This window comes from Leucoraja erinacea, chromosome 29 (assembly GCF_028641065.1).
Source record: "Leucoraja erinacea ecotype New England chromosome 29, Leri_hhj_1, whole genome shotgun sequence".
Lineage (NCBI taxonomy): Eukaryota > Metazoa > Chordata > Chondrichthyes > Rajiformes > Rajidae > Leucoraja > Leucoraja erinaceus.
Genome location: NC_073405.1, coordinates 5,633,544 through 5,657,564, shown reverse-complemented (window position 1 = coordinate 5,657,564; position 24,021 = coordinate 5,633,544). Strand labels below are relative to the sequence as shown.

At 42.2% G+C, this 24,021-nt stretch overlaps 2 protein-coding genes across 7 annotated transcripts in view; one reads left to right on the top strand and one right to left on the bottom strand.

Annotated features, from left to right (window-relative positions):
- Window positions 1-24,021, bottom strand: part of sugp1 (SURP and G patch domain containing 1) — a 120,800-nt gene that overhangs the window by 20,242 nt on the left and 76,537 nt on the right. The window lies entirely within an intron of this gene.
- LOC129711056 (SURP and G-patch domain-containing protein 2-like) lies at window positions 33-22,990 on the top strand. 6 transcript variants are annotated; one of them, XM_055658414.1, is made up of 11 exons: window positions 62-132; window positions 681-743; window positions 6,484-8,394; window positions 8,904-9,186; window positions 9,694-9,887; window positions 10,922-11,045; window positions 12,386-12,606; window positions 13,702-13,760; window positions 17,985-18,121; window positions 21,049-21,184; window positions 22,848-22,990. In XM_055658414.1, the coding sequence occupies exons 2-10, from the start codon at window positions 698-700 to the stop codon at window positions 21,182-21,184; spliced, it is 3,111 nt and encodes a 1,036-aa protein (XP_055514389.1). In that variant the 5' UTR covers window positions 62-132; window positions 681-697; the 3' UTR covers window positions 22,848-22,990. The 6 variants fall into 6 exon arrangements, with proteins under 6 accessions (XP_055514388.1, XP_055514389.1, XP_055514391.1 ...); XM_055658416.1 differs by having other exon boundaries at window positions 84-132; window positions 681-734; XM_055658413.1 differs by lacking the exon at window positions 681-743 and having other exon boundaries at window positions 33-132.

The following is a 24,021-nucleotide window of genomic DNA, read 5'->3' as shown; positions in this document are numbered from 1 at the left end:
TGCAGCCAGGGACAAAAATAATGTTTTGAAGATGTTAATTTGAGGGGGAAAGTTATTGCAGAATGCAAGGGGTGCTTCCGGTGGCAACGGAAGTGAGGCGCGTAGCAGCAATGGAGGAGAGGTTTTGTCCAGGTTTGTGGGGCTGAGGTGGGGAAGCGCCGGGAAAGATCGGGCTTCATGGTCGCCGCACGACGTCTCGTTAGAGGCTTCAGCTGCCAACGGAGTCGCGGGTGACTTCGCTCTCCGGCAGCTTTGTGAAGCGGCTCTGGTGACGAGCTGGGGCCTGGAGGTGGTTACCAGGGGCAACCGAGGCCCAGTGTCGGGGTGGGGGGGAGGCGAGGCGAGGCCGGTGTGACCAGGTCGCGAAACCCCCTCGATCTACGGGACCCTGAGGTGAACAAGGCCCGACGCCCCTCTCTCTCTCTCTCTCTCTCACACACTCTGTCCCCCATTCCGACTTGTTACTGACACGAAGGATTCACGTGTTGAGGAATAGACCGGGCGCCCTCTCATTGGGATTAGGACTCATAGTGGGTGCCAGCGCTGCCCGAGGCCCGCTGTGATTGGAAATATTAAATCTTGCACGGAACAGCATTTTCCCCATCCCCCAAGTCCGTCAGATCATTTAAAACGTTAAATGCTTCGCCGAAAACTATTATTGAAGCTTCTTTTACCTGTAGATGAAAGTTGCCCATAGATGAATTCAGGAAAAGTTCAGTTCCTGAAGACTCGAGGTAATCCAGGTAATTTTGAGTGCACTGCTGATTTCATTTCCCTTCGGGGTCTATTGTGACTAGAATGATGCCGTATCCCAACTCAACGCAGTACCATCTCTGAGTTTATAAGCATTTTATTAAAACACTTTCCAATGATGGCCCTACATTTTAATTGGGTTAACAGAACAGTAAAAATCCTAGTAGTCCATCAAGACTATTAGCATACATGTATATCATTATCATAGATGTATATATGAACACTTTTCTGCGATTTAAGATAATGAAATTGTGTATGTGGTAGATTCTGTTTGGTTTTATTTAGGCTGATCCTTTCTCTGGTTCAGTTTAACAGCTATTAATAAAAGATTGACATTTTTTAATTAATCTGTAGTTTTTACTTCCATTACAGTCAAAATCTGTGATGTGCTCTGTTATAGGATCTCAAGCTCCATAATTGTTCTGCATTAATAAATGTATCTTTAGGCAAAAAAATGATTTCATTATAGCCATAACCTCCAGCATTAACAATATTCAGATGCATCTAGTTCTTTAATAAGGTGAATCATGTCTTAATTAGGTTTGTGCCTTTTGGATCTGTTTTATGTGGAAAAAATGCACTTGTAAAAAAAACTGTTTTGATCTCATTCAAATCGCACCCACTACCAATGAAAGCCTGATTTATACAATGTTTGACGTGCAAGAATATCTCATGTTCAAATGTATTGTGTGAATTGTAAGACTTAAAATCAATATAGAAATTATGGAATTGCAGGTTTTGCTGTTGATGTGGGTTTGTTCTTTTTCTCAATGTTATATACAGCTAGAAATTGCTTCACCGGGCACAGCAGAGAACCCAGACAATATTATGAAATGCGAACTGAAAATTTGAAAAGTGCCATTTTACTTCACTGAAAACATTGGTTGACCACCATTCACTCACACGGAATAGTTGAGGCTAATAAACCATGCATTTGAGGCAAAAATATATCAATACATATGAGAGAAAGACATTGAAAGATGTACTGATGGGGTTAGATGAAGAGAGATGAGAAGTTATGAAGAACAAACACAGCCAGACAAATGACCTGTTTCAGAACAGTAAATTCCTCTGTAAAGCAATTAGCTGCATCATAAAGCAATTATAAGTCTATGATGTAAGATAAGACTCCACAGCACCCATCAGGATTGTGTATCTTCAGAGCAGAGCACCCTTTCTTTCAGGCTATCCTGATCGAGATGGTTTTCTTCTGTTCCTGTTGAAGGGTAGAATATCTTATTTGTCCCTGTGGAATGTGATGTTTCCTCAGCAACGGTGGTTGGTGAAACTGACCCTCAGCACATGTGCCTTCAAGTTGTAAATTACAATACTAATAAACTTCAGTGCACATTTCAACTTATTTGAATTAAAGAAATTGCATCGACATCAATAGTGCTTGAATTACGGGTATGGTAATAGGGGTGTCAGGGGTTAAGGGGTGGAGGCAGAAGAATGAGATTGTGAGGGAGAGATAGATCAGTCATGATCGAATGGTGGGGTAGACTTGATGGGCCAAATGGCCTAATTCTGCATCTATAACATAAGAATTCAAATGTAAAATGTATCTAAAGCGTGTTGATATTTTTATGATAGTAAATCTTGTTATAGTATATAGAGAAGTGTGGCAAGCATTTTATAACAGGCTTACTTGGGTATTCTGCAGATCTTGATTGTGATATAGAATTTTCTAAAGGGAATTCATTAAATTATTGATGCCTGTGACCGTTTGCAAATGAAGTGTTGTCTTGAAGACATAGAAACATAGAAAATAGGTGCAGGAGTGGCTGATCATCCAAAATCAGTACCCCGTTCCTGCTTTTTCCACATATCCCTTGATTCCGTTAGCCCTAAGAGCTACATCTCTCTTGAAAACATCCAATGACTTGGCCTCCACTGCCTTCTGTGGCTGAGAATTTCACAGATCACAACTCTCTAGGTGAAAAAGTCTTTCCCCATCTCAGTCCTAAATGGCCTACCCCTTATTCTAAAACGATGACCACCAGTTCTGGAGTACCCCAACATCGGGAACATTTTTCCTGCATGTAGCCTGTCCAATCCCTCAAGAATTTAATATGTTTCTGTAAGATCCCCTCTCCTCCTAAATTCAAGTGAATATAAGCCCAGTCTACCAATTCTTTCATCGTATGTCAGTCCCGTCATCCCGGGGATTAACCTGATGAACCTACACTGCACTCCCTCAATAGCCAGAATGTCCTTCCTCAAATTAGGAGAGCAAACTGCACACGATACTCCAGGTGCGGTCTCACTAGGGCCCTGTACAACTGCAGTAGGCTCTCCTTACTCCTATACTCAAATCCTCTCGCTATGATGTTTTGTTCAAAAATTATCAAGCTTTCCGATTTTGTGTTTTTGTTTAAAAATAGTGTAGAAATGTTGTGCTTTATTTAGAAATCCAAATGAAACCTACATTTGAACAAACACTTTCGTTAAACATATTTTTAAATATTAGTTCATGCTGCTTAGTGCATTGCCATAGCACGTCAGTAAAAGGCAGCTTCTGTTGTGCCTTTTAAAAATAATTCCTCTGCTAAGTTGTTGTACTGAAGAGCAAATGCAGACTCAATAAGTGGAATGGTGTCCTTCTATACCATTCTTTGATTGTATGATTTTTAAGATCATACAAGACCATTACATCGAAAATCTAATCATTAAAAGAGCTATTACTGAGTGATCTTAAAAAGAAGCATGTTCTATTACCAGGGGATTTTTAAGCATTCCTTTTCCTTCCTCCCACCACTTTCCAAGTCTAACTGTCCTCAAGTTGTTAATCTGCTGTAGTTTATGATGTCAGGATTACAGGATATCAGTTATAAGGAGAGGATGGACACATTTTGATTGTTTCCTCTGCTACATCAGAGGCTACGGGTAAATTTGAGAGAAGTATATAAAATTATGAGAGGCATATAGATGGTCAGAACCATTTTCCCAGGGTGGAAATGTCAAAGGTTAGAAGGTATAGCTTTACGGTCAGAAGGGGAAAGTTGAAAGGGGATGCGCGGGGCAAATTTGGTAGTGGCAAGTCTAACATGGAGAAGTGTGAAGAAATGCATGTGAGGAGATGCTTCAATGTATGGGAATGTATAATATATGGGAGGATATTCAGTGGTGTTGAAAAACAAAGAGACCTCTGAGTCTAACTCAAAAGTCGGGTCAATAAGTTGGTTTGAAATGCAAACAGGATGCTTTCCCATTTGAAAAGTAGTCTGGAACTCTTACCTGGTGGGATGTTAGAGGCAAGAACATTAGTCATATTTAAAACTTGCCTCAATGTGAATTTGAGAGTCATGACCTACAGAGCAGACCTAGCACTGGAACATGGGATGAGATTGTGCAGCATTTTCCCAGCTGGCACAGATGTATCGGGCCAATCAGCAGTCTCCTGTATAGTAGATTTTCCTTTCGTCAAATGAGACAAATTAAGTAAATGAGGTGACCTTTTATTCCCTTGCACATTCAGACGTCTCTCTTTAACATTCTCAAGGATTCCTTTACCCTTGATTTGTGATCCTGAGCTTTTCCCTTTAGCAATGATGAAGCGGTTTTAATTCGTATGTGCTCTTCAGTTCTGGAATATTCCAGCGCGCGCGGGTCCTCTCCCTCTCTCTTTCTCATTCCCCCTCCCTCTTTCTCACTCACACATACATATTCTGTCTCCCCCACACACATTCTTTCTCGTCTCCATTTCCCTTTCCTATCTTCTATTTCCTCTGCTTTTCAGATATCATACTGGTCACCATTGAAAAGGGGTTGCAATCAGCACCTTTCTGCATTTATAGCCTATCTTTTCATTACATATAGCAATCATAGTAATTCCTTACTTATGGTGATTTTTCAGTTTGAATACAAACCGTGCGCAAATAAGTTGATTCATTCCTCCTTGAATGCAGTGATGTTATGTGTCAACCATAACTTTTATATCTTGCCCTATTTGGATGATCCTTCTCTGTCTCATTTTACTGGTCCTATCTCATGCACGTAACTTGCTTTGAATGGCAGGCTGAGGGTAGCTGGCCTTGTTCTCATAGTGGTTACTCTGTACCCAACAGCTTTCCACCTTTAGTATTACAGAGATTCTGTTAAGCAGGTGGATTAACAATCATAACACAAATATTTCACAGAACAGACGACATCCTTGGAAAAGTACCAATATATTACAATTATAATACAGGTTGCTTACAATCTTAATACAGTGTAAGTATGTTCATTTTGGAAAAACAATGAAAGAAGATTGCTGATCTTACCAATGCTGCAAGCAAAATGCCGACTACATGTTCTACATTCCAAAAAACGATTATATTAAGTGTTTTATTGGCTGCAAAATACCGTGGAATAACCTGAGATTAGGAAAAGCTCTATTTGTATTTGTCTTATTTAATCATCAGATGGCGGATGCTTGGGTATGCCCAAAGCACACCTTGCTCCAGGAATGAGCTGGTAACATCTGTCATTGTCATGTTTGCATATATCTTCATCTGACTTGCTTATCTTGCTTGTTCTATATTGTACACTTCTTCTTCACATTAAACTTGAATCAGCCAAGAGTAGTCCGCCTCTTCCTTGACAGACATTTTGGATTTCATACAGAGGCCATTTTAAAAGATTCCCAGAACATTTCCCTGTGGTGTTCTGGCCATTATTTATCCCTCTGCCAACATCAATGAAACGGTATCTGTTGTTTATTGCATTATTGTTAATGAGGCCTTGTCGGGCAGTTTTTCCTGCATTGCCACAGTATCAACATTAAAAGTACCCAATTAGCTGTAAAGTGCTTTGAGAAATCCTGAGGTAGTGAAAGGTACCATGCAAACATACATTAACTTGCTCTTGGTCCCACTGACAAAGGATGTATCTGACTGGGATTTTCTGCTTTCATTTAGTCTTGCATGGTGCAAGTCTTATTTATACTACATTGATGTCGCTGAGAGTATATTTGGTTTTTCTTGTGGATCCAGGAGATTCCAAGGACTGTGAGACCTTATGGAGGCTGAATTTGGCCATCTTTTGAAGACCTTGACATTCTCATCTCTTGCGTGCATGGCTTGGTTTGGAAGATGATTTTCATGAGCAACACGTTCTGCTTTTAGCCAGAGAATAACTTGAGCTACATCAGTGTGTTGGAGATGAAACACCGTACACACTGCATCTGGACTTATTCAATGCTGCCTGTGGAAATTCCAGAGAAGAGAGCGATTTACAACAGGATCTCGCCTGCTGAAATCAGTCCGAGGTACTTGGCCAGTGTATCTTGACTCCAGTATACTCCAGGATATCTTGCTCCAAAGTTGATGTTCTCCAAGCTGCATTCCTCTGTCCGAGCAAACAGGATCTTGCCAGTTCACTGCACACTTCCATTCATCATACAGTTTGAGCCTGGTGGACTAAAGGTGTGACCCTCTCTTTTGAATGCTTATTGCTTGGTGTCCTCTGGAGGACAGCCTGTCCCTATTGATAGCGCAACTGATCCTGTTTGTCTTGCTTGCATCTCTTGGATTGGGTCAGATTTACCGAAAGCAGTCAGTCCGGTGCATTTTGTGGATTTAAAAACCCATCATGTCTTCCTGATCTTGGTGGTATTATCAGCATGCCCAACTGATCTCTAATACATTAGCTTTTACATGAAATATAGATTGCAGCATTTTTAAGAGTTTTTCTATTTTAATAAAAAAGCTAAACACTTTTTTTCTTCCTTTCTTCCCTCTGCCATTGAAGAAATGCTCAACTATGCACCCAGGCGATATCCCAGGGAATCTTATGAAGAAAATTCACAGTATGATGAGCTGGCCTATGATGACTATGAATCTCCGTCTCACAGGCCGGAGAGATGGAGAAATGTGTCCAATCAGGCCGAAAACAAAAGAAGATATTACGATGATGCTGCCTACTCTACTTCAGCCAGAGATGATTTCTTGGATCATGATGACAGAGATGATTGCCATTCACAGTACAACGAATTAAGGAATCCCACTGAACCTGGTGGGGACCCAGGATTATTTGGAAGGCAAGCAAATACAGGTGACGGCAACGCCAGGAGAGGATCTGGGATCTACCGGAGATCAGCGAGCCCTGGTGAGCCCAGAGATCGACCAGAATTATACAGAAGCCCAAATAATTGGCAGTCTCAGAGTTCAGTTGATGACTCGAGAGATTACCAATTCTACAGGAGATCCCAAAGTCCTGATGGCAGAGATGGTCGTGGGTCATACAATAGATCCCAACATCCCGTTGATAAGTCGGGGCATTCAGAATCACACAGGCGTTCCTGGAGCCCTGGCCATGAGACTGGGGATCAGGGATCAAGCCCTCCACCGAGAAATCCTGTAAAGGGACCTGATGCAGAGTTATACAAGTTATTGAGTAATGTTATTGATAATGCTCGACGCATGGCAGCAAATAAAAATGACCCCCCTCACACATCCTGGAGCAACCCATCAAGGGACTCCTCTGCGTACCAGACCGATACACCTACATCTGGGTTCCATGAGGATTATAAACCTCACTTAAACCTGCAAAGCTATAGTCACAAAAGCACAGATGTTTCCAAAAGAGGTCGTTCTTTACATGGTCCACCAAAAAGTACAAGAGCGCCTTTGCTTAAGCGTCCAAAACTTCCAGCGCGACGTGGTCTTCTAGGGAGAGCACCTGGCCTTCTTGGCAACGCACCCGGTCTTCTAGGGATAGCACCTGGCCTTCTAGGGATAGCTCCCGGGCTCTTGGGAGTGGCCCCTGGCATTCCGGGAACAGCCCCTACCTTTCTAGGGTCATCCCCTGGTCTTCTAGGGAGCGCCCCTGCTGGTTTAGCAGGGTCTACTGCGCCCAACATGCCAATGGCCAGAAACAGAAACGTGTCCCCAGATTCTTCTCATGTGCAGTCACAGGGAAATATCTCATCTGCTGCAAGTAATCAAATGGGGACGGGGCAGCAATTATTAAAATGGGCTGGTTTTCTAAATGTTGCTGCTGACCATTCCACGAAAAAGTTTGATTCCAACACAGATACCTACTCTAAGGTAACCTCAGCTTTCCGCTGCTTGATGTCAGACCAGCATCAGGATATCTGTCAGTCAACATCAGTAGCCCATGAGGGCCTCACATGCCCTGTGATAGATAACTCTTTTGTGTCTCTGCTGAGAAGAAAGGATATCATTACATGTGGGGAAGAGCTAGATGATCTTGTACACCACGAAGATCCTCTTTTGCAAGAGATTCAGAACAGACTGCTGGAATGTGTCGGCCCACTCACTGTAGCAGGCATTAACCATGAGTTAAGCTCCAAGGTGAAAAGCGCACAGACCCCTAATGAACTTGCCAGCGTTTTAGAGCAGGTGATCATGGCTTGCCGCCAGTCAATGGTATTTATTGGGCAAACCTTTGCGTTTGTCAGCCAAGAAAGAAGGAAGAATCTCTTGAACAAGACCGGACTAGTATCAGTAGCTCCAAGGTACAACTATTTCACGAACCTGCAAAACAATGAGCTGTTTGGGAACAAATACATAAATGAGCTGAGGAACCGAGTGAAGCATGTCTGCCTCCCTCCTGTCCATAGCCAGGTATCCAGTTCCAATAAGTTCACGGTCACAGAGGAACAATCAACAAACGATGCGGCAATCAAGCCTTCAAAAAGTAAGTAACCCAAATAATTTCCTGACCACTTGCAATTTTTTTTAAACAGATGTTTAAATTTAATTTGTGATGTAATTTGCCATCAATGGTCTTATTTAAAAAAAAATTTTGAATATCCCATCGCATGATATCTTGAAGATGATATAGATTTTTTTTTAAATGTGATTCAATAATCAGACAATGCAACAAGGCTATGGTTGTCAATGAACAGGTTTCATCCCGTTACTGCCAAGTTCTTGACCTTGCTGATACTTGCGACCTCCAGCAGTGGCTGATTTGGACACATTTTCAGCGGTCTGGGAGTGGTCTTTTGCACCTGCTGTTTTGGAAGCAGCAGGCTGCATGCCTGAGGAGTGAGGCCGTTGTATCATTTTAGATCCTTTTTTTTTTAAGTAGAGCCAAGACCTTTCCAATTTGATTCTGATTTGATTTTGCTGATGTCCTTTTAGCCCTTCCATTGGCTCATTGTTACATATACACCTGGCTTGAACTGATTGTGTTTTTTCAAGTTTCTCAATCGGCAGATGCCAAACCTGACACTCAGCCAGATACAGGTTCTTTGGCATCCGATGACAGCAGTAAATGGAAGACGGATAAAGGTCCAGCATCTGCTGAAGGAAATGACAAGAGTGTGGCAGAGGATGAGACATCAGCAGATGGAGAAAGCATCAGTCCCCCAGAAGACCCACAGGTCAAGAATGTCATTGATAAACTGGCAATATTTGTCGCTGAGAAGGGTGAGGCAGCAGAGAGAGCCGTCATCCAGTATAAGAAAGAGGACCCCAATTATAGGTAAGTGCATTGTTTACAGTAACGATCTATGAAGATGTTGCCATGAGTCGAGGGCCAGACCTATAGGGAGAGGTTGAGCAGGCTAGGACTTTATGCTTTTGTGTGCAGCAGGTGGATGGGTGATCTGATAGAAGTGTATAAAATCATGAGATGAATAGATAGGGTAAATGCACCAAGTCTTGTATCCAGAGTAGGGGAATCGAGCACTAGAGGACATGTTTAAGGGAAGGGGGAAAGATTTAATGAGAATCTGAGGGGCAATTTTTTTTACGAAGGGTAGTAGGTATATAGAACAAGCTGCCAGAGGAGCAAGTTAAGGCAGGTACTACTACAGCATTTAAGAAACATTTAGACAAGTGGGAGCATTATGTCAATGGGGACCTCTTAAGTTGTACAGTGTTGGCTAATAGTTGCCTGCTCTCTCAGTTTTATTTAGCGTCTGACCCAGGAAATGGTAAGAAAAACAGTAAAAAATAGATGTTTTTTAAAAAATTGTTTACTTTGAAGGTTTTTGCAAGATGCAGACAGCAACGAGTTCAAATATTACAAGCAGAAATTGGCACAGCTTTGTCGCGAAAATATTTCTGAGTCAAACCAGGCTGAGTCAGAGTGCAAAACCTCATTGGAGGGAATGGATAACATACCAGAGGAGTTCCTTGTGCAGGTTGAGACTGCAACGTCCTGTCCAAATGCAGATAAAGGTAGGAATAACAGTTACTGTGAGGAAAGGATTCATTGCATTCTGAAATTTAAAATTATACAATTTTTGATTTGCTTATATTTCAGATTTTTAATCATTTCAACTGTCATGTACTCTGCAATGTGTAGGAAGGAACTGCAGATGCTGGTTTAAACCAAAGATAGACACAGAAAGTTGAGTAATGAATCGTGTCAGGCAGCATCTCTGGAGAAAAGGAATGGGTGACATTTCGGGTCGAGACCCTTCTTCAGACTGAGAGTCGGGAAAGGAAAACGGGAGATATAATTGATGATACAAAGAGATATTGACCAAATGAATGAAAGATATGCAAAAAAAGTATTCATGATCAAGGAAAGGTGGAGCCCACAATGGTCCATTGTTGGCTGTGGGCTAGGTCATAACGAGTTACACAAACAATGAAACGCAACAGGACGACAGTGAAACTAGTACGACGACTAGGGTGGGAGAGGGACAGAGAGAGATGGGATGCAATGGTTTCCCGAGCGAAACACTGTGGAATATATAACACCTTTTGTGATGTTAAAGGTGTTATATATTGAGTTGTAGCCTTTGCCTGTAAGCATGAAGAGCTGATGAGTAGACTACTGGCATCAGATACCGTGACGTGTGTTTAATTAATTGATAATAAGTGTAGGCAGCACAGTTACTTCTGCAGTTCTCAAAAGAACATTTGGGTACATATCATTTGTAGTTAAACGGTTAGAAACAGAAGATTAATTGGTATAGCATGGTTCTAATTTAAAAACAGACCAATGGTTAGAGTTTCATGGTAAATTGATTATGCAACGCGAGTTGAAACATTGATAACAAAATGGCAGATTTTATCGGTAATTTAATGAATAACACGTCTATTGTTTGGAAATCTAATGGGCCTACCCACTTAGGCAATTTTTTTTGGGCGGCTACAGGGGGCTGCCGCAAAATTTTCAACATGTTGGAACATTTTCGGCAACAGTGGCGACAATTTTTGCTGTCGTAGGTTGACGTAGGTTGTCATAATCTTGTTTCCTGCAGATGAATCTCTCAGTGACACCAAGACAAGAACCATTGCGGAGAAACTCGCCAAGTTTGTGGCTGAATGTGGTCCAGAGCTGGAAGAGATTGCCATTGAAAATAACCGGGATAATCCCACATTCTGGTAAGAGAGCAGCTAATTGTTGTTCACTGGTACTTCAAGAGGGCAAAACAGAATTCATACCTACCAGTACCCATCTGTTGTGAATTTGGTGCATGAGGTCAGTTGATGCCAAAGAAAATGAATTCATTCTACTCCACGGTTCTTTGGAAATATCTAACCACATTCCCGTGTATTTGTGTGTGTGTGCATGTGTGTCTGTGTACATAAAGTGAGATCTATAGTGTTACTCAGTGTAAAGGAATGTGCCGGTTTTAACTGTCTGAGCTCGTACATCCAAATTAGACTGGGTACCAGTTGATGGTTATGCAATCATAATGCAGAAATGATGGCCTTCCAGAGCACTTCTCAAGCCCCTGGTTTCTTTTCCTTCAAATGACAAGAGCAACAAACATTGAGAACTTCACCAGCTGCAAATTCCTCTCTAAATACCACACCATAGTGACTTGAACATAAATTGCTGTGCTGTCGTTATCACCAGGTTTAAAAGCTGGAACACCCTGTCTAATGCCACTATTTATAGTAGCTTCAGTTCAATGGTTCAAAACTGCCTTCTACTGCCCAACTAGTAATGAGTGGCCCAGCCAAGAAATCCACATCCAGCAATGGAATATGTAAACAATTTAATAATTTTTTTTTTTAATGTTCGGTGAGATGGAACACAGATTCCAGTTCCCTTTTAGCTGACCAGTACCTATTATAGGGTTAAGGCTGTGGTTTCTCAGGAAGATTTAGGTGTATTATTGTCACATGTACCAAGGTACAGTGAAAAGCTTAGTTTTGCATGCTATCTAATCGGATCAGATAATAATATTTGTGGAATTCCCTGCCACAAAGGGCAGTGGAGGCCAAATCACTGGGTGGATTTAATGAGAGAGTTAGATAGAGCTCTAGGGGGTAGTGGAATCAAGGGATAAGGGGAGAATGGAGGCAAGGGCTATTGATTCGGGACGATCAGCCATGATCACAATGAATGGAGGTGCTGGCTCGAAGGACCAAATATCCTCCTCCTGCACCTATTTTCTATGTTTACTATACCTAAATATAATCAAGTCAAACTGGTATAATAGTTGGAGCAAAGGGGAAGATATAGTTTTCAGCATTGTGGCGCATCAGTTTCATAGACAGTCCGCTGCCTGCAGTGGGGTAGAGGAGAATTGGATGGCACCCTAGCTTATGGAGCTGTTCAGAAGCTTGATAACAGAGAGAAAGAGACTGTTCCCCAGTCTGTAGTGAATGCTTTCAAGCTTCTGTATCTTCTGCCAAATGGGAGCAAGGAGAAAAAGGAATAACCAGTATGGGGCAAGTTGTTTTACCGTGGTTTGGTTTTCTGGTCCCTACAGGTTTCTCTATGAGGAGAACTGTCCCTATTTCAAATATTATAAAGAGAAGGTGAAGGAGTACAGCACAGCGGCAGAGAAATCGGAATCCTCTGTGGATCCAGCATCAGAGGCGGGATCCTCCGGCCAGTCCGCCCTGCGGGCTAGAAAGAGGAAGGGACTAACGTTGAAAGTGGGCATGCTGCCACCCAAAAAAGTGCGGCAAACAGCTACCCCGTCACCAGGTAAGCAGTTGAAAATACGGAGATAACCATTTGTATCACTATAAATATGTGACTCTGACTGCTCAATGTGGTGTTTGGACCATATGCCTTACTATCTTCCCTGGAATGTATTCTAGAGGAATAATGGAAGATTATGGTGAGAATTTGCATGACATAGATGGTCTATACAGTGCCCTTTGTACTCTTCTGAGCTTTGCTTTATACATCATCCAGTTTCAAATATTCCACTGTACCAAGACATTTATCTCTTCTAATCTTTCTTCCATAGTTTGACAGAGATTAAGTTGAAATTCCACGACAAGGCCAAAATATTTGCGGATAATGTAGCTATAAATAATTATTGAGGTCCGTCAGAGCTTTTTAAGACTTCTGATTGTTAGATTAACTGCTTTTCTCAAGGCTGCTCTGAAAAAAATATTTATTTTCAAAGTTAGATAAAATGTTTTAAAATATCTTGAAGCTATGTTCTTTCAATTCAGGCAGCCTAATGCTGCAGCGGTAGTTTTGCTGCCTTACAGCACTAGAGACCCAGGTTCGATCCTGACTACAGGTGCTGTCTATATGGAGTTTGTAGGTTCTCCCTGTGACCTGTTTCTGCTCCGGGTTCTCCGATTTCCTCCCACACTCCAAAGACGCACAGTTTGTAGGTTAATTGGCTTCGGTAAGTTGTAAAATTGTCCCTAGTGTGGATAGGTTAGTGTAGGAGGAGATTACTGGACGGTGCGGACTCGGTGAGCTGAAGGGCCTGTTTCCGCGCTGTATCTATCAAGTAAAGTTTTTAAAAAAATACAGTGAATAGAATTTCACAGAAACTAGTGACTACATAAAATATTTACAAATGTCATTGAAGCGAAGATAAATTCAATCAATGAATGTTTACTGGAAAGATTTACATATTTTTTAAGTAATTATTTACTTGTAAAATATTATACAACATATAAATTACAATGGATACGTTATATTTCTATATTCTGATTTATTCAAATTTATCTGCCTGGAGATTTTCTAATACAATCTAGATTATGTAGGCTGGATTCTTGATCTTTGCTAAAACAATAGGTAAAAGTCATTTATAAATCTGCGTTTTCATTTCAGTTCGAGAGCTGAAGCGAATCGGTTATGACAAACCAACATACAAACCGAAGAAAAAGCTGGTAAGGTTATAAACTATGTACGCCCGTGCATATGGCACAGTGGCCATTCATCATATAGTTAATTTAAGTTTACAATTTATCTTGTAATAATCGCTTTAGGAAACTTTTACCGTGCTTGCATTGTCCCATGCTGTGTTGAAAATGTCATCGCTGACGTATTATGTGCACCCAACCCAACTAGTTTTTGAAATGTTTTTCACATTTCTACCATCCTCTCTACGTCTAGAACTGAACTCATTAATTTCAGCTCATTGGGCATCACGCTTTCCATTGACTCGGAAGGTACCCTGTTCCACCCCTGTTCCAGAGATGAGTTCTATCTCCAATACAATACAGAATGAGCGAAGAAAGGGGAAGAAACAATTTTGTTTGAGATGGTGGGGTTATTTCAAATGCTAGAGCAAGGATGTCGTGGAAAATTCAAGGAATTATTCTCTTTTGAATTATGGAACAACTGAGGTGTCATTACTCTGCTGGGACTATTCTGTGCATTCTGTTCAACTAGGGGGAAGGATATTGGAGAGCGAATTTGCATGGAAACTGCTGAGATGAGCAAAATTCATAGTTTCACAATGACTTCAATGGGGATCTTCAGTTTTCTAAGTATATAAGCTGTGATAGTAAACATATTAAGGATGAAGAACAGGGGCGTTTTCTAATGTGTTGAGGAGAAACTTTCTTGCTCAATGCTATTCCAAACTGCATGTTAAAGAATTGGTTCTGGGAAGTAAGCCAAGTGAAGAGGAACAGTGGTGGAATATTCAGAAAACAACAGTCATTGTAGCGTTACATTTAGAATAGCTACAGATAAAGATATGGATAATTCCAAAGTAAAAATAGTTAATAGGAGACACATTGGGATGGGAATATATCTGGCCCAAGTAAAATTTGGCAGACAAACTGATTGAATGGGAAGTGTTTAAAGTGGAGATGTTTCCCCGATAGTGCGTTGGTGAAGAGTAGGGAAGGAACTCCGTGGATAATAAAAAGACAGTGTACAAATAAAACAAAGAGCATTCAAGAGATGCCAGGTTTCCATCACAAATGAGAACTGGACTGATTGCAGAATCTTAAGAGTGGAAGTAAGAAAGGAATCGGGGAGGCATGAAGCATGAAAAGAAAATTTAGCAACGAACATAAAAGGGAATCCAAAATATTCCGTAGGGATGTGAAGAGGAAAATGATTGGGCGCTGGATTACACTTGAAAGGAAACTATTTGTGGAGGCAGTAAATGAATATTTTACAACAAGCTTCTCGAAGGAAGAAGGTATTGCTCGGGTTTCATCAAATGAAGATGGAGTTGAGATTATGGGTGGGCAGGAAATTGACCGAGGCACCACAAAGTTTAGCTGTACATAATTTGCTTGATCCGGTTGGGATGCACCTGAGGTTGCTGGAGGAATTGAGGGAAGTAATTACAGAGGCAGCCGGCACAATCTTTCAAACAGTATTTGATGAGTGAAAAATAGCAAATATTACACCCCTTGCTCAAAGACCGTCTAATCAGTTTAGCCTTGATGTTGGGGTCTGTTCTGGAAATAATAATGAGACTGAAATGGCAGTCACTTTGAGAAGTGTAAAGAGCTAACAGAGAAAGCCAATGTCAGTGTTGAAGGCAAGTTGTATCCAACTAACTTGTTAGATTTTTTTCTGAAGTGACAGATGGCGGATGAGGGGAAATTAATTCATATATCGTTAGATAAGGTTCCAAATAATAAACGTTATCAAAAGTGAGGTCCATGGAATAAAAAGGGTTATATTTATGGAAAGAAAATTGGCTGATTAGAAGAAATAAGATATTAATAAATGGTTGTTTTTTGGGTTGAAGGAAAATATTCAATAGTGTTTTCCAGGAATTAGTACAAGGACCACCACTCTCATTTATATATATATTAAATGCTTGAGTGCACAGGGCAGCTTAGATTTTCTGATGATACATATCTTGGAGGATCATTATAGACATCAAGGAGATATGGTTAGAATCTTTTTTTAGGAGAACCTTTTCATGTTCGAATGCCGCATTGTTAGCTGTAATCTAATAAGGCCACATCCAAGAAACTTTGCTTATATACACTTCAAAATGTACATTATTTTGTTAAAATAGCCCTTGTGACTTACTAATGTTTTAATTGTGGCCGTCAGTCGGGGAGGATTATATTGTTGAACCTTCTTTTGCTCGTTGGTATTTTAAATACGTTCATTTTAAGATTAAAATTAAAATAATAAAAGACGAACAAAAACATATGAATAAAAATAAAAGGATTTGTTCTACAACATTTGGATTCATTCAAAAGGCCGCACTTAATGGCCTAGAAGGCCGCATGCAGGTTCCCCACACTGGAATAGACCGATAGATGGAAGGGGAAACCTAATGAAGATAGACACCAACAGCTGGAGAAACTCAGCAGGACAGGCAGCATCTCTAGAGAGAAGCAATGGGTGACTTTACGGGTCGAGACCCTTCTTCAGACCAGGGAACTCAACATTAGGGAAACTTTAATGTTGAGAAATGAGAAGCTTGTTTTTGGTAACAAGAATAAGGAGAAGTGATATAAACTAGGGGGCACAATACTAAACAGGGTACAGCAGAGATGTGGGGAGATTAGTGGACATAGGTGTATATTTGTTGAAAGTGGCAGGACAGTTTAAGACAGTGGTTTAATAAGCTGAGAGAATTCCGACCGTTATGCATTGAGAAGCAGCACATGAAAGAAAGGAAGTCATGACAAAACTTTATAAACAGTGGTTCAGCCTTCAACTGCAGTATTCTGCACAGGGCTGGGTATCACAATTTAGAATTAAGTAAATGCTTTATAGCCCTGTCCCAAGGTGCGGGTTCACTCCAAGAGCTCTCCCGAGTTTGCCCTGATTCGAACTCGGAGATTTACGGTAATGGCCGCTCGTCGGTACTCGGGGCTCTCGTGGACATTTTTCAGCATGATGGACAAGTTGAAAAATCTTCACGAGTCTTCCCGTGCTTACCTGCCATTAGCGAGTCTTCCCGAGTACCTGCCATTTGCGTTACGTGCCGCTAAGAGACATCCCCAAGCTCCGATGTACCCACTACGTTCATTCTCTGTGCTTACCACGAGTTTGATTTTTTTTTTTTAACTCGGGAGAGCACTTGAATGAACTCGCACCGTGGGACAGGGCTTTTGGGATGAGTGCAGAAGAGATATACCAAAATACTTTTATACATTAGTTAAGTGGATAAAATGGAGAAGCCAGAATTGTTCTCCTTGGAATGAAGGTTGCAAGAGGATCTAAGATGTCTTGGGGGAGAGAGATTGCTTCCAGTTGACAGACGAGTCACAAACCAATTGTAGTTGCAATGGGGAGCTGGATAAAAAGGAAACATATTGCAGTGGTGTGTGGAAGTGCATTGAAATTGTGACGACCACTATCCACCAGCATTGCCTTCTATAGACCCAGTGGAGACTTGATTGAATTTTTGTTAATTAGATTGCTATTCACAAGATCTTGGTTCTGAAAAAGAATATTGTGAGTTTATTACCCATCCCAGAGGCAGCATGTAATCCATGTTGACACCCTCGTTGGGATTGTAAAAGGACACAACACTGTTAAAGTACATCTGCTGTAGTACGATTCAGAAATAAAGTTGGGGGGTGCTTCTCCAATACACCGGATTGATATTTCTCCATCATGTTTAAAAGAAGACAAAATGGGAATTATCACTCTGCTCTTTGTGTGAGTACACAGTATTTAAATTGACTGCTGCCTCTTCACAATAGTTCCACCAAAGTATTTAATTGAATGTAAAGCATTTTGGACTATCTTAAAATGTAAAAGCAAGTCTCTCTTTCTTTTAAATGCATCGGTTCTTGCAAGTGTAATTCCTCCAGCAAGAGAAACCTTTCAATGGCTCTCTAAGTGGACACTTCCATTCTTGATCCCGTCTCCTGTACTCCAGAATGAGCAGTGACCAAGCCCATGAATATTACACTTCATTAAACAATGGGTAGTGACCAGTAGAGGCCTGATGGGTTTGGTCCTAGCTGCACAGGAGATGTTGAAAAACTTTCCCTTCTCAACTCCCACCTTGGCAACATTCAGCTTAAGACGACACAGAGTGTACAAGTAACCTTAGTTGGTGAGATTGAGACCAGATGATAATTTTGCCCAATTGAGCAACCCTGGTGCTGGTTAAATTGATCTATTTGATTGTGCAAAAGATTTATTCTGAGCAAATACTTCTCTTTCAGAAATCTGAGGATATAAATTACACCAGAAACAAACTGGCAACAGACAACCTTGGGTACCAGATGCTGCAGAAGATGGGCTGGAAGGATGGAGAGGGACTGGGCTCAGATAAACAGGGCATCAGAAACCCCGTCAACAGGTATACTAGTGGCGGGACTGGACGGGACAAGATTGGATTCTACCCTCCCACATTTGGGCTCAGGTTTAAACTCGGCCAAAACTCCTGAGGTGGAAAATTACCTCAGGAGTCTCAGCACAAATGTCATTCCTGTCAGTGAGGTCAAGTTTTATGGAGTCATGGAGTGGTCCAGTGTTGAAACGGGCCCATCGGCCCAACTTGCCCACACTGGCCAACATGTCCCAGTCTCATTAGTCCCACCTGCCTGCATTTGGCCCATATCCCTCCAAACCTGTCCAACTGTTTCTTAAACGTTGGGATAGTCCCAGCCTCCACTACCTCCTCTGGCAGCTTGTTCAATACACGCACTGCCCTTTCTGTGGAAAAGGTTACCTCTCAGATTCCTATTAAATCTGTTCTCCTTCACCTATGTCCTCTGGTCCTCGATTCACCTACTCTGGGCAAGAAACTCTGTGCATCTACCCAATCTATTCCTCGCATGATTTTGTAGCCTATTAATTTTTGCATTAATTTCCTTCATGTACAAAAGATAATGTTTCATGTTACAGCTTAGTGGGATTGTGTTAATGTATGAATATCTGTCTATTCCATCCATTGGTGTTTCAGAATCCCCTATCAGTTTGAACAATGTAAAAAGGATGCAGTACTGTTCGAGACCAGTCTATCACAGTGTGAGTGTAGGAAGGAACTGCAGATGCTGCCTTGCGTCGAAGATAGACACAAAATGCCCGGTGTAACTCAGATGTCACGGTGGCACAGCGGTAGAGTTGCTGCCTTACAGCAAAATGCAGCGCCAGAAACCCGGGTTCCATCCCGACTATTGGTGTCTGTATGGAGTTTGTATGTTCTCCCCGTGATCTGCGTGGGTTTTCTCCGAGATCTTTGGTTTCCTCCCACACTCCAAAGACGTACAGGTTTGTAGGTTAATTGGCTGGATTAATTGGCTCGATAAAATGTTAAACTGTCCAAGTTGGCGATATGCAGAGTACTGCCCTGCCCACTACAAAATTCAGAAGGTTCAGAAGGCACCTCTGGATAGAATGAATGGGTGATGTTTCGGGTCGGAAGAAGAGTCTCAACACGAAACGTCAACCATTCCTTCTATTTATCTATCTATCTATCTATCTAAAGATAACTAGTGCAGAGACTGAAGCCGGTTACGGAAACATCCTCGTAAAAATAAAAGTTCCTTGGTAAAAACCTTCTCCTCATTTTCAGAATTATAATTTATTAACACAAACTGTTGCCCCGCAACGTTGATTACACTGCGGGTCGGGTCGGGTTACTGAAATGGATGGAAAAAAAGGCCCACGTTCCATTCCGTTGCATACTACACGTCAGCCCATTACATTTAGAAGGAGTGGTCTATAGGATCTTTCGATTAAAGTCCCTCATGAACCATGTTACACGTTCCTTGATTTATTCCATTCCCCACATCACCATTATGGTTTGAGGTCAAAAGACAACTCCCAGTTTTCTACCATTGATGGGTGCAGATCTATCAATGTTCAGTTTAGTTCAGAAATACAGCGTGGAAACATGCCCTTGGAATCTCGTTGGCGGTGGCTGAAACTATGATCCATGCTGCTGGGGTAAAGTGAGAACAAGATGAACATGACCCAAGTTCTGCTTGGGAACAGAGGGAAAGAGAGCAGAGGTGTGGGAAATGGGAAACGTAGTTGAGAATCCTATTGACTGGTGAAGGGAAAGCCACAGGTGAAGGGAAGTTTAATTTATTCCTCCTTCAGATCAATCAATCAATCAGTTTTATTTGTCACTTGCACATAAAGTGCAAGTGAAATGAATTTGCCAGCAACGGTACAATGAAAAAGAACACACAAAAACACAATAAAAATGTAACACAAATATCCACCACAGCATTCATCACTGTGGTGGAAGGCACCAAATTTGGCCAGTCCTCCCCCATTTCCCCCCCGTGGTCGGGACCTCAACCCAATGCGTCTTCACAACCGTCGTCCCATTCAGAATTCCAAAGGGACGTAGATTACCGATCATTTTTCTTTTCACAGGTCTGGTTGCACCTCCCTATCTCAATTTGATTCCTATTTTCTTTTTCCAGTTGCCTGCTTTTAAAGTCACTGTTACCGTGGCAGCATTGGTCTGCACCCCTCTACCCTTCTACAACTTCACACGCTTGCTTTTGTTATTTCTTCAGTTCTGATAAAGTGTCCTGTAACCAAAATATGTCCTGGAACCACTCTATTCCCTCTTCCCCCGAATGCTGAGTGCTTGCAGCATTTATTGTTATTATTGCGAATATAGCATCGAAGGGTAGGGGGGGTCTGTCAATATGTTGTGAGTAAGATGAAGAACTGAATTCAGTTTCCCACAATTATTTCCCATGTGCTTCATTGATTTAACTTTGTTTAAGATGCTGGAAAATCGAAGGTAGACAAAAGTGCTGGAGAAACTCAACGGGTGCGGCAGCATCTATGAAGCGAAGGAAATAGGCAACGTCGCCTATTTCCTTCCCGAAACGTTGCCTAGTTCCTTCCCGAAACGTTGCCTAGTTCCTTCCCGAAACATTGCCTATTTCCTTCCCGAAACGTTGCCTATTTCCTTTTTTTTTTTTAATATATTTTTATTAGTAGACATATTATAAAGTATAGTTACATATTATAGTAAAAAGACTTTTCCTATACATCAATCATACATTGTTAAAATTTTCAATTATCAATTACTTCTGCTTCTAGTATTTTTATTTTTTATAGAAAGAGAGAGAAAGAGAGGGTAGAAAGTTACAAATTTAAAAAAACAGTTGCCTATTTCCTTCGCTCCATAGATGCTGCCGCACCCGCTGAGTTTCTCCAGCACTTTTGTCTACCATTGTTTTAACTTTGTTTTCCTTTTCACCTGGAATCTTACAAAGTGCATCTCTCTCCCTCTCTCCCTCTCTCCCTCCACAGGGGTGTAACATCAACAGACCGGTCTGGGCTGGGAGTTGGTGGACCTGGAGACCCAGATGACGGGGATAACGAATTTGCAACTTTCCGCAAGCGGATGATGATGGCGTTCAGAAGCAAACTGCTGTCCAAGTCCTAGGTATGTATGTCACGTGAGATGTCTTATCAGCAAGTGAGATGTTGACAGTCCCTTGCCTGAATTCTCTGAGAAGTCCCTATTCTTCATTTCCACTCGTTTACCTGAAATGGGAAGATTTGTTTCCGAGATTCTGGCCAACTGGTCCACGTTGGTGTTAATGTTCTACCTCCTGCCTTGCTTCACCTCACTGCTCCACTTCCCGCAATATATATATCACCACAGTTGCCTCAAACGCCTCGCAGCTTTCTGCTTCAACACTCTCCATTGAGTGGGTCCCACGCTTTCATCATTCTCTTTGAGTGGAGCAACTTCTCCTTAATTCCATATTGGATTCATTAATTGGCCTATTCTAATGAAGGGAGTGAAAACGTTGGCGTGACCTTACATTCTGTCACTTGCCTGGTGATGGCAGAGTGGAATCGGAGCAAGATTTCCACCCCGAGCTGATTCACTGCATTACACAAAGTGCATTTAGAGTCACAGAATGTTGGTCTTTGAATGTTGGATTGACACGCAGTGGGTGCAACTAATTATTTCAATGTTAGTGGAGCCTGCCGTCCATTTACTTGGTGAAGTCACAGAGTCATACAGTGTGGAAACAGGCCCTACTACCCAACCTGCCAACATGTCCCAGCTTCACTAGTCCCACCTGCCTGCATTTGGCTCGTATCCCTCCAAACCTGTCCTCTCCAAGGACTGGGGCAAGTAGAAATGCAGCCCAGTATCATGTGGAAAGGAGAACCATATTCCAAGACGTACCCCAGCTCCCTAATGAGAGGGGGTGGTGGATGGTAGTGGCACTGCCCCAGTACCTCACCCAGTGTGTGGATGGCAGGCTCCACTAATTTTGAAATAATTAAAGCTGCACCTTCTCTCACCCCCCCCTCTGTTATTCCTCCTGCTCTCCAGCTCTCTGTTGTGTTCACACCTTAAGGGCCTGTCCCACTTACGCAATATTTTTTTCGCCGACTTGCCGCCGCCCGTCATAGTCGCAAGCAGGTCGGCGAAAATTTTCAGAATGTTGAAAATCCAGCGGCGAGCAACAAAAGGTACGACTCTTTTGGGCGACTACTCACAGCCATACGGGCATCACCCCGGCAACATGTCGTGACATGTTTGGTCGTGAGTAGTCGCCCAAAGAGTCGTACCTTTTTCTAGTTGCCGCTGGATTGTCGATATTTTAAATATTTTCGCCGACCTGCCGCGACTGTGACGGGTGCCGGCAAGTCGGCGAAAAAAATTGCGTAAGTGGGACAGACCCTTCACCCTTCCGTATCTCTCGTCTCCCTCTCCCCTGACTCTCAGTCCGAAAAAGTCTCGACCCGAAAGGTCACCCATTCCTCCTCTCCAAAGACGCGGCCTGTCCCGCTGAGTTGCTCCAGCATTTTGTGTCTATCTTCGATGTAAACCCGCATCAATCTGCACTTCCTTCCTACACAATGAATAATAAAACCTATTTTAGAATTTGTGAGGAGGATTACACGTAAATGTTGTGTCTGAATGTCTGCTCTCTGCTGTTTTCATTGCTGAGCTTTACCGGTGCCCTTTATAGATTGTGTTTGGTGTAGCTTCACTAAATGACCAAGGAGGTGCTGCCGTCTCTTCCCCTCCTCCCTCCAGTAGCGGTTTACTTGTCAAATAACCCCCATTCTTTTTGTTTCAGGTTAATGTTGGGCTAGTGATGTTGGAGTTGCTGCAAAGTGGGGGATGGTCTTCACAGCACAGGTTGAGAGGGCCGGAGGCCACAAGAAGTGAAGAGATTTGAAAATTGCAGAATGTTTCTAATAAAAACTATCCAGACAAGGACTGTGCTGGAGCCGTTATACCTGGTGACTTGCTATACATGGTAACCCGGTAAATCACTATACCCAGTAACCAGGAGACTCATTGTGTCTGGTAACTCGCTATACTTCGTAACCCTGGCGACTTACTGTACAATGGGTGACCCAGATAACTTATGGTAACTGGGAACTCAGTGTACACGGTAACCTGGTAACTCACTGTACCTAGTAATCTAGTAGCTCATCAGATAACTTACCATGCTGGGTAACGTGGTGTGTGTGGAACTGGCTGTGGTACTCTGGTAATTTAGTAGACCTGCAACCCACCGTGTGACTGCAGCAGAATACAGTGCTCCATTTGGATAATTTAAGATATCCGATAATGTGTCTGGATCCATATATTGTTGGTGTTTCTGGTTGGATCCAGTTGTATACATTTGATCCCTTTGATGTCAGAGGATGGACTATTAGAGAAGATCTACAATGCACTTGGTTCATTTACTAATTTTTTTTTAAAGTGTCTTAAAGAATTCTCCTATTTAGATATCAATGTTTCTCATGGTGGATTAGGGCAGTCCCTGTTCCTATCACCCAGTGTTAGCTTTTCTTCCCGGCAACCCACATTGTGGTAATAATCCTGCCGTTCGCTGTTGCACACTTTGGCCTTAGGTAAGTATCTGACTTGGACACGAGAAACTTTGAGGTTAGGAGTTTGCGACGTTGCAGATGCACAGGCTCCCGCAGAGTAAACAGCGGGGTCCAGTATAACGCAGCCAAAAACCAGTGTTAACCCAGCCGTTGCTTCCTTGTGCTCGAGGGAAGAACTTCACACCATCGCGGGAGAAAACAAAAGGAAGCAGGTGGAAGAGAGAAACCATCGCCCAGCAGTCGGACTAGGCTGGCCAAGAGCGTCTGCCTGCCCGAGGTTTACGCTGCACGCCCGGGAAGTTTTCACGAAACACGCGCTTGCAGTCTCGACACTAGTGGTAGCTTTCTCTGCCACGATCTCGATCAAACTAGGTTGGCCTCCCAGGGAATGCATTGTCCTTCAAATCC

Bases quoted from the DNA above. Each gene is read 5' to 3' on its own strand.
- LOC129711056 (XM_055658413.1), top strand. From the start codon at position 63: ATGCAAGGGGTGCTTCCGGTGGCAACGGAAGTGAGGCGCGTAGCAGCA. The intron at 9,187-9,693 runs GTAAGTGCATTG...TTTACTTTGAAG, and splicing joins AAAGAGGACCCCAATTATAG to GTTTTTGCAAGATGCAGACA. The intron at 11,046-12,385 runs GTAAGAGAGCAG...TGGTCCCTACAG, and splicing joins CGGGATAATCCCACATTCTG to GTTTCTCTATGAGGAGAACT.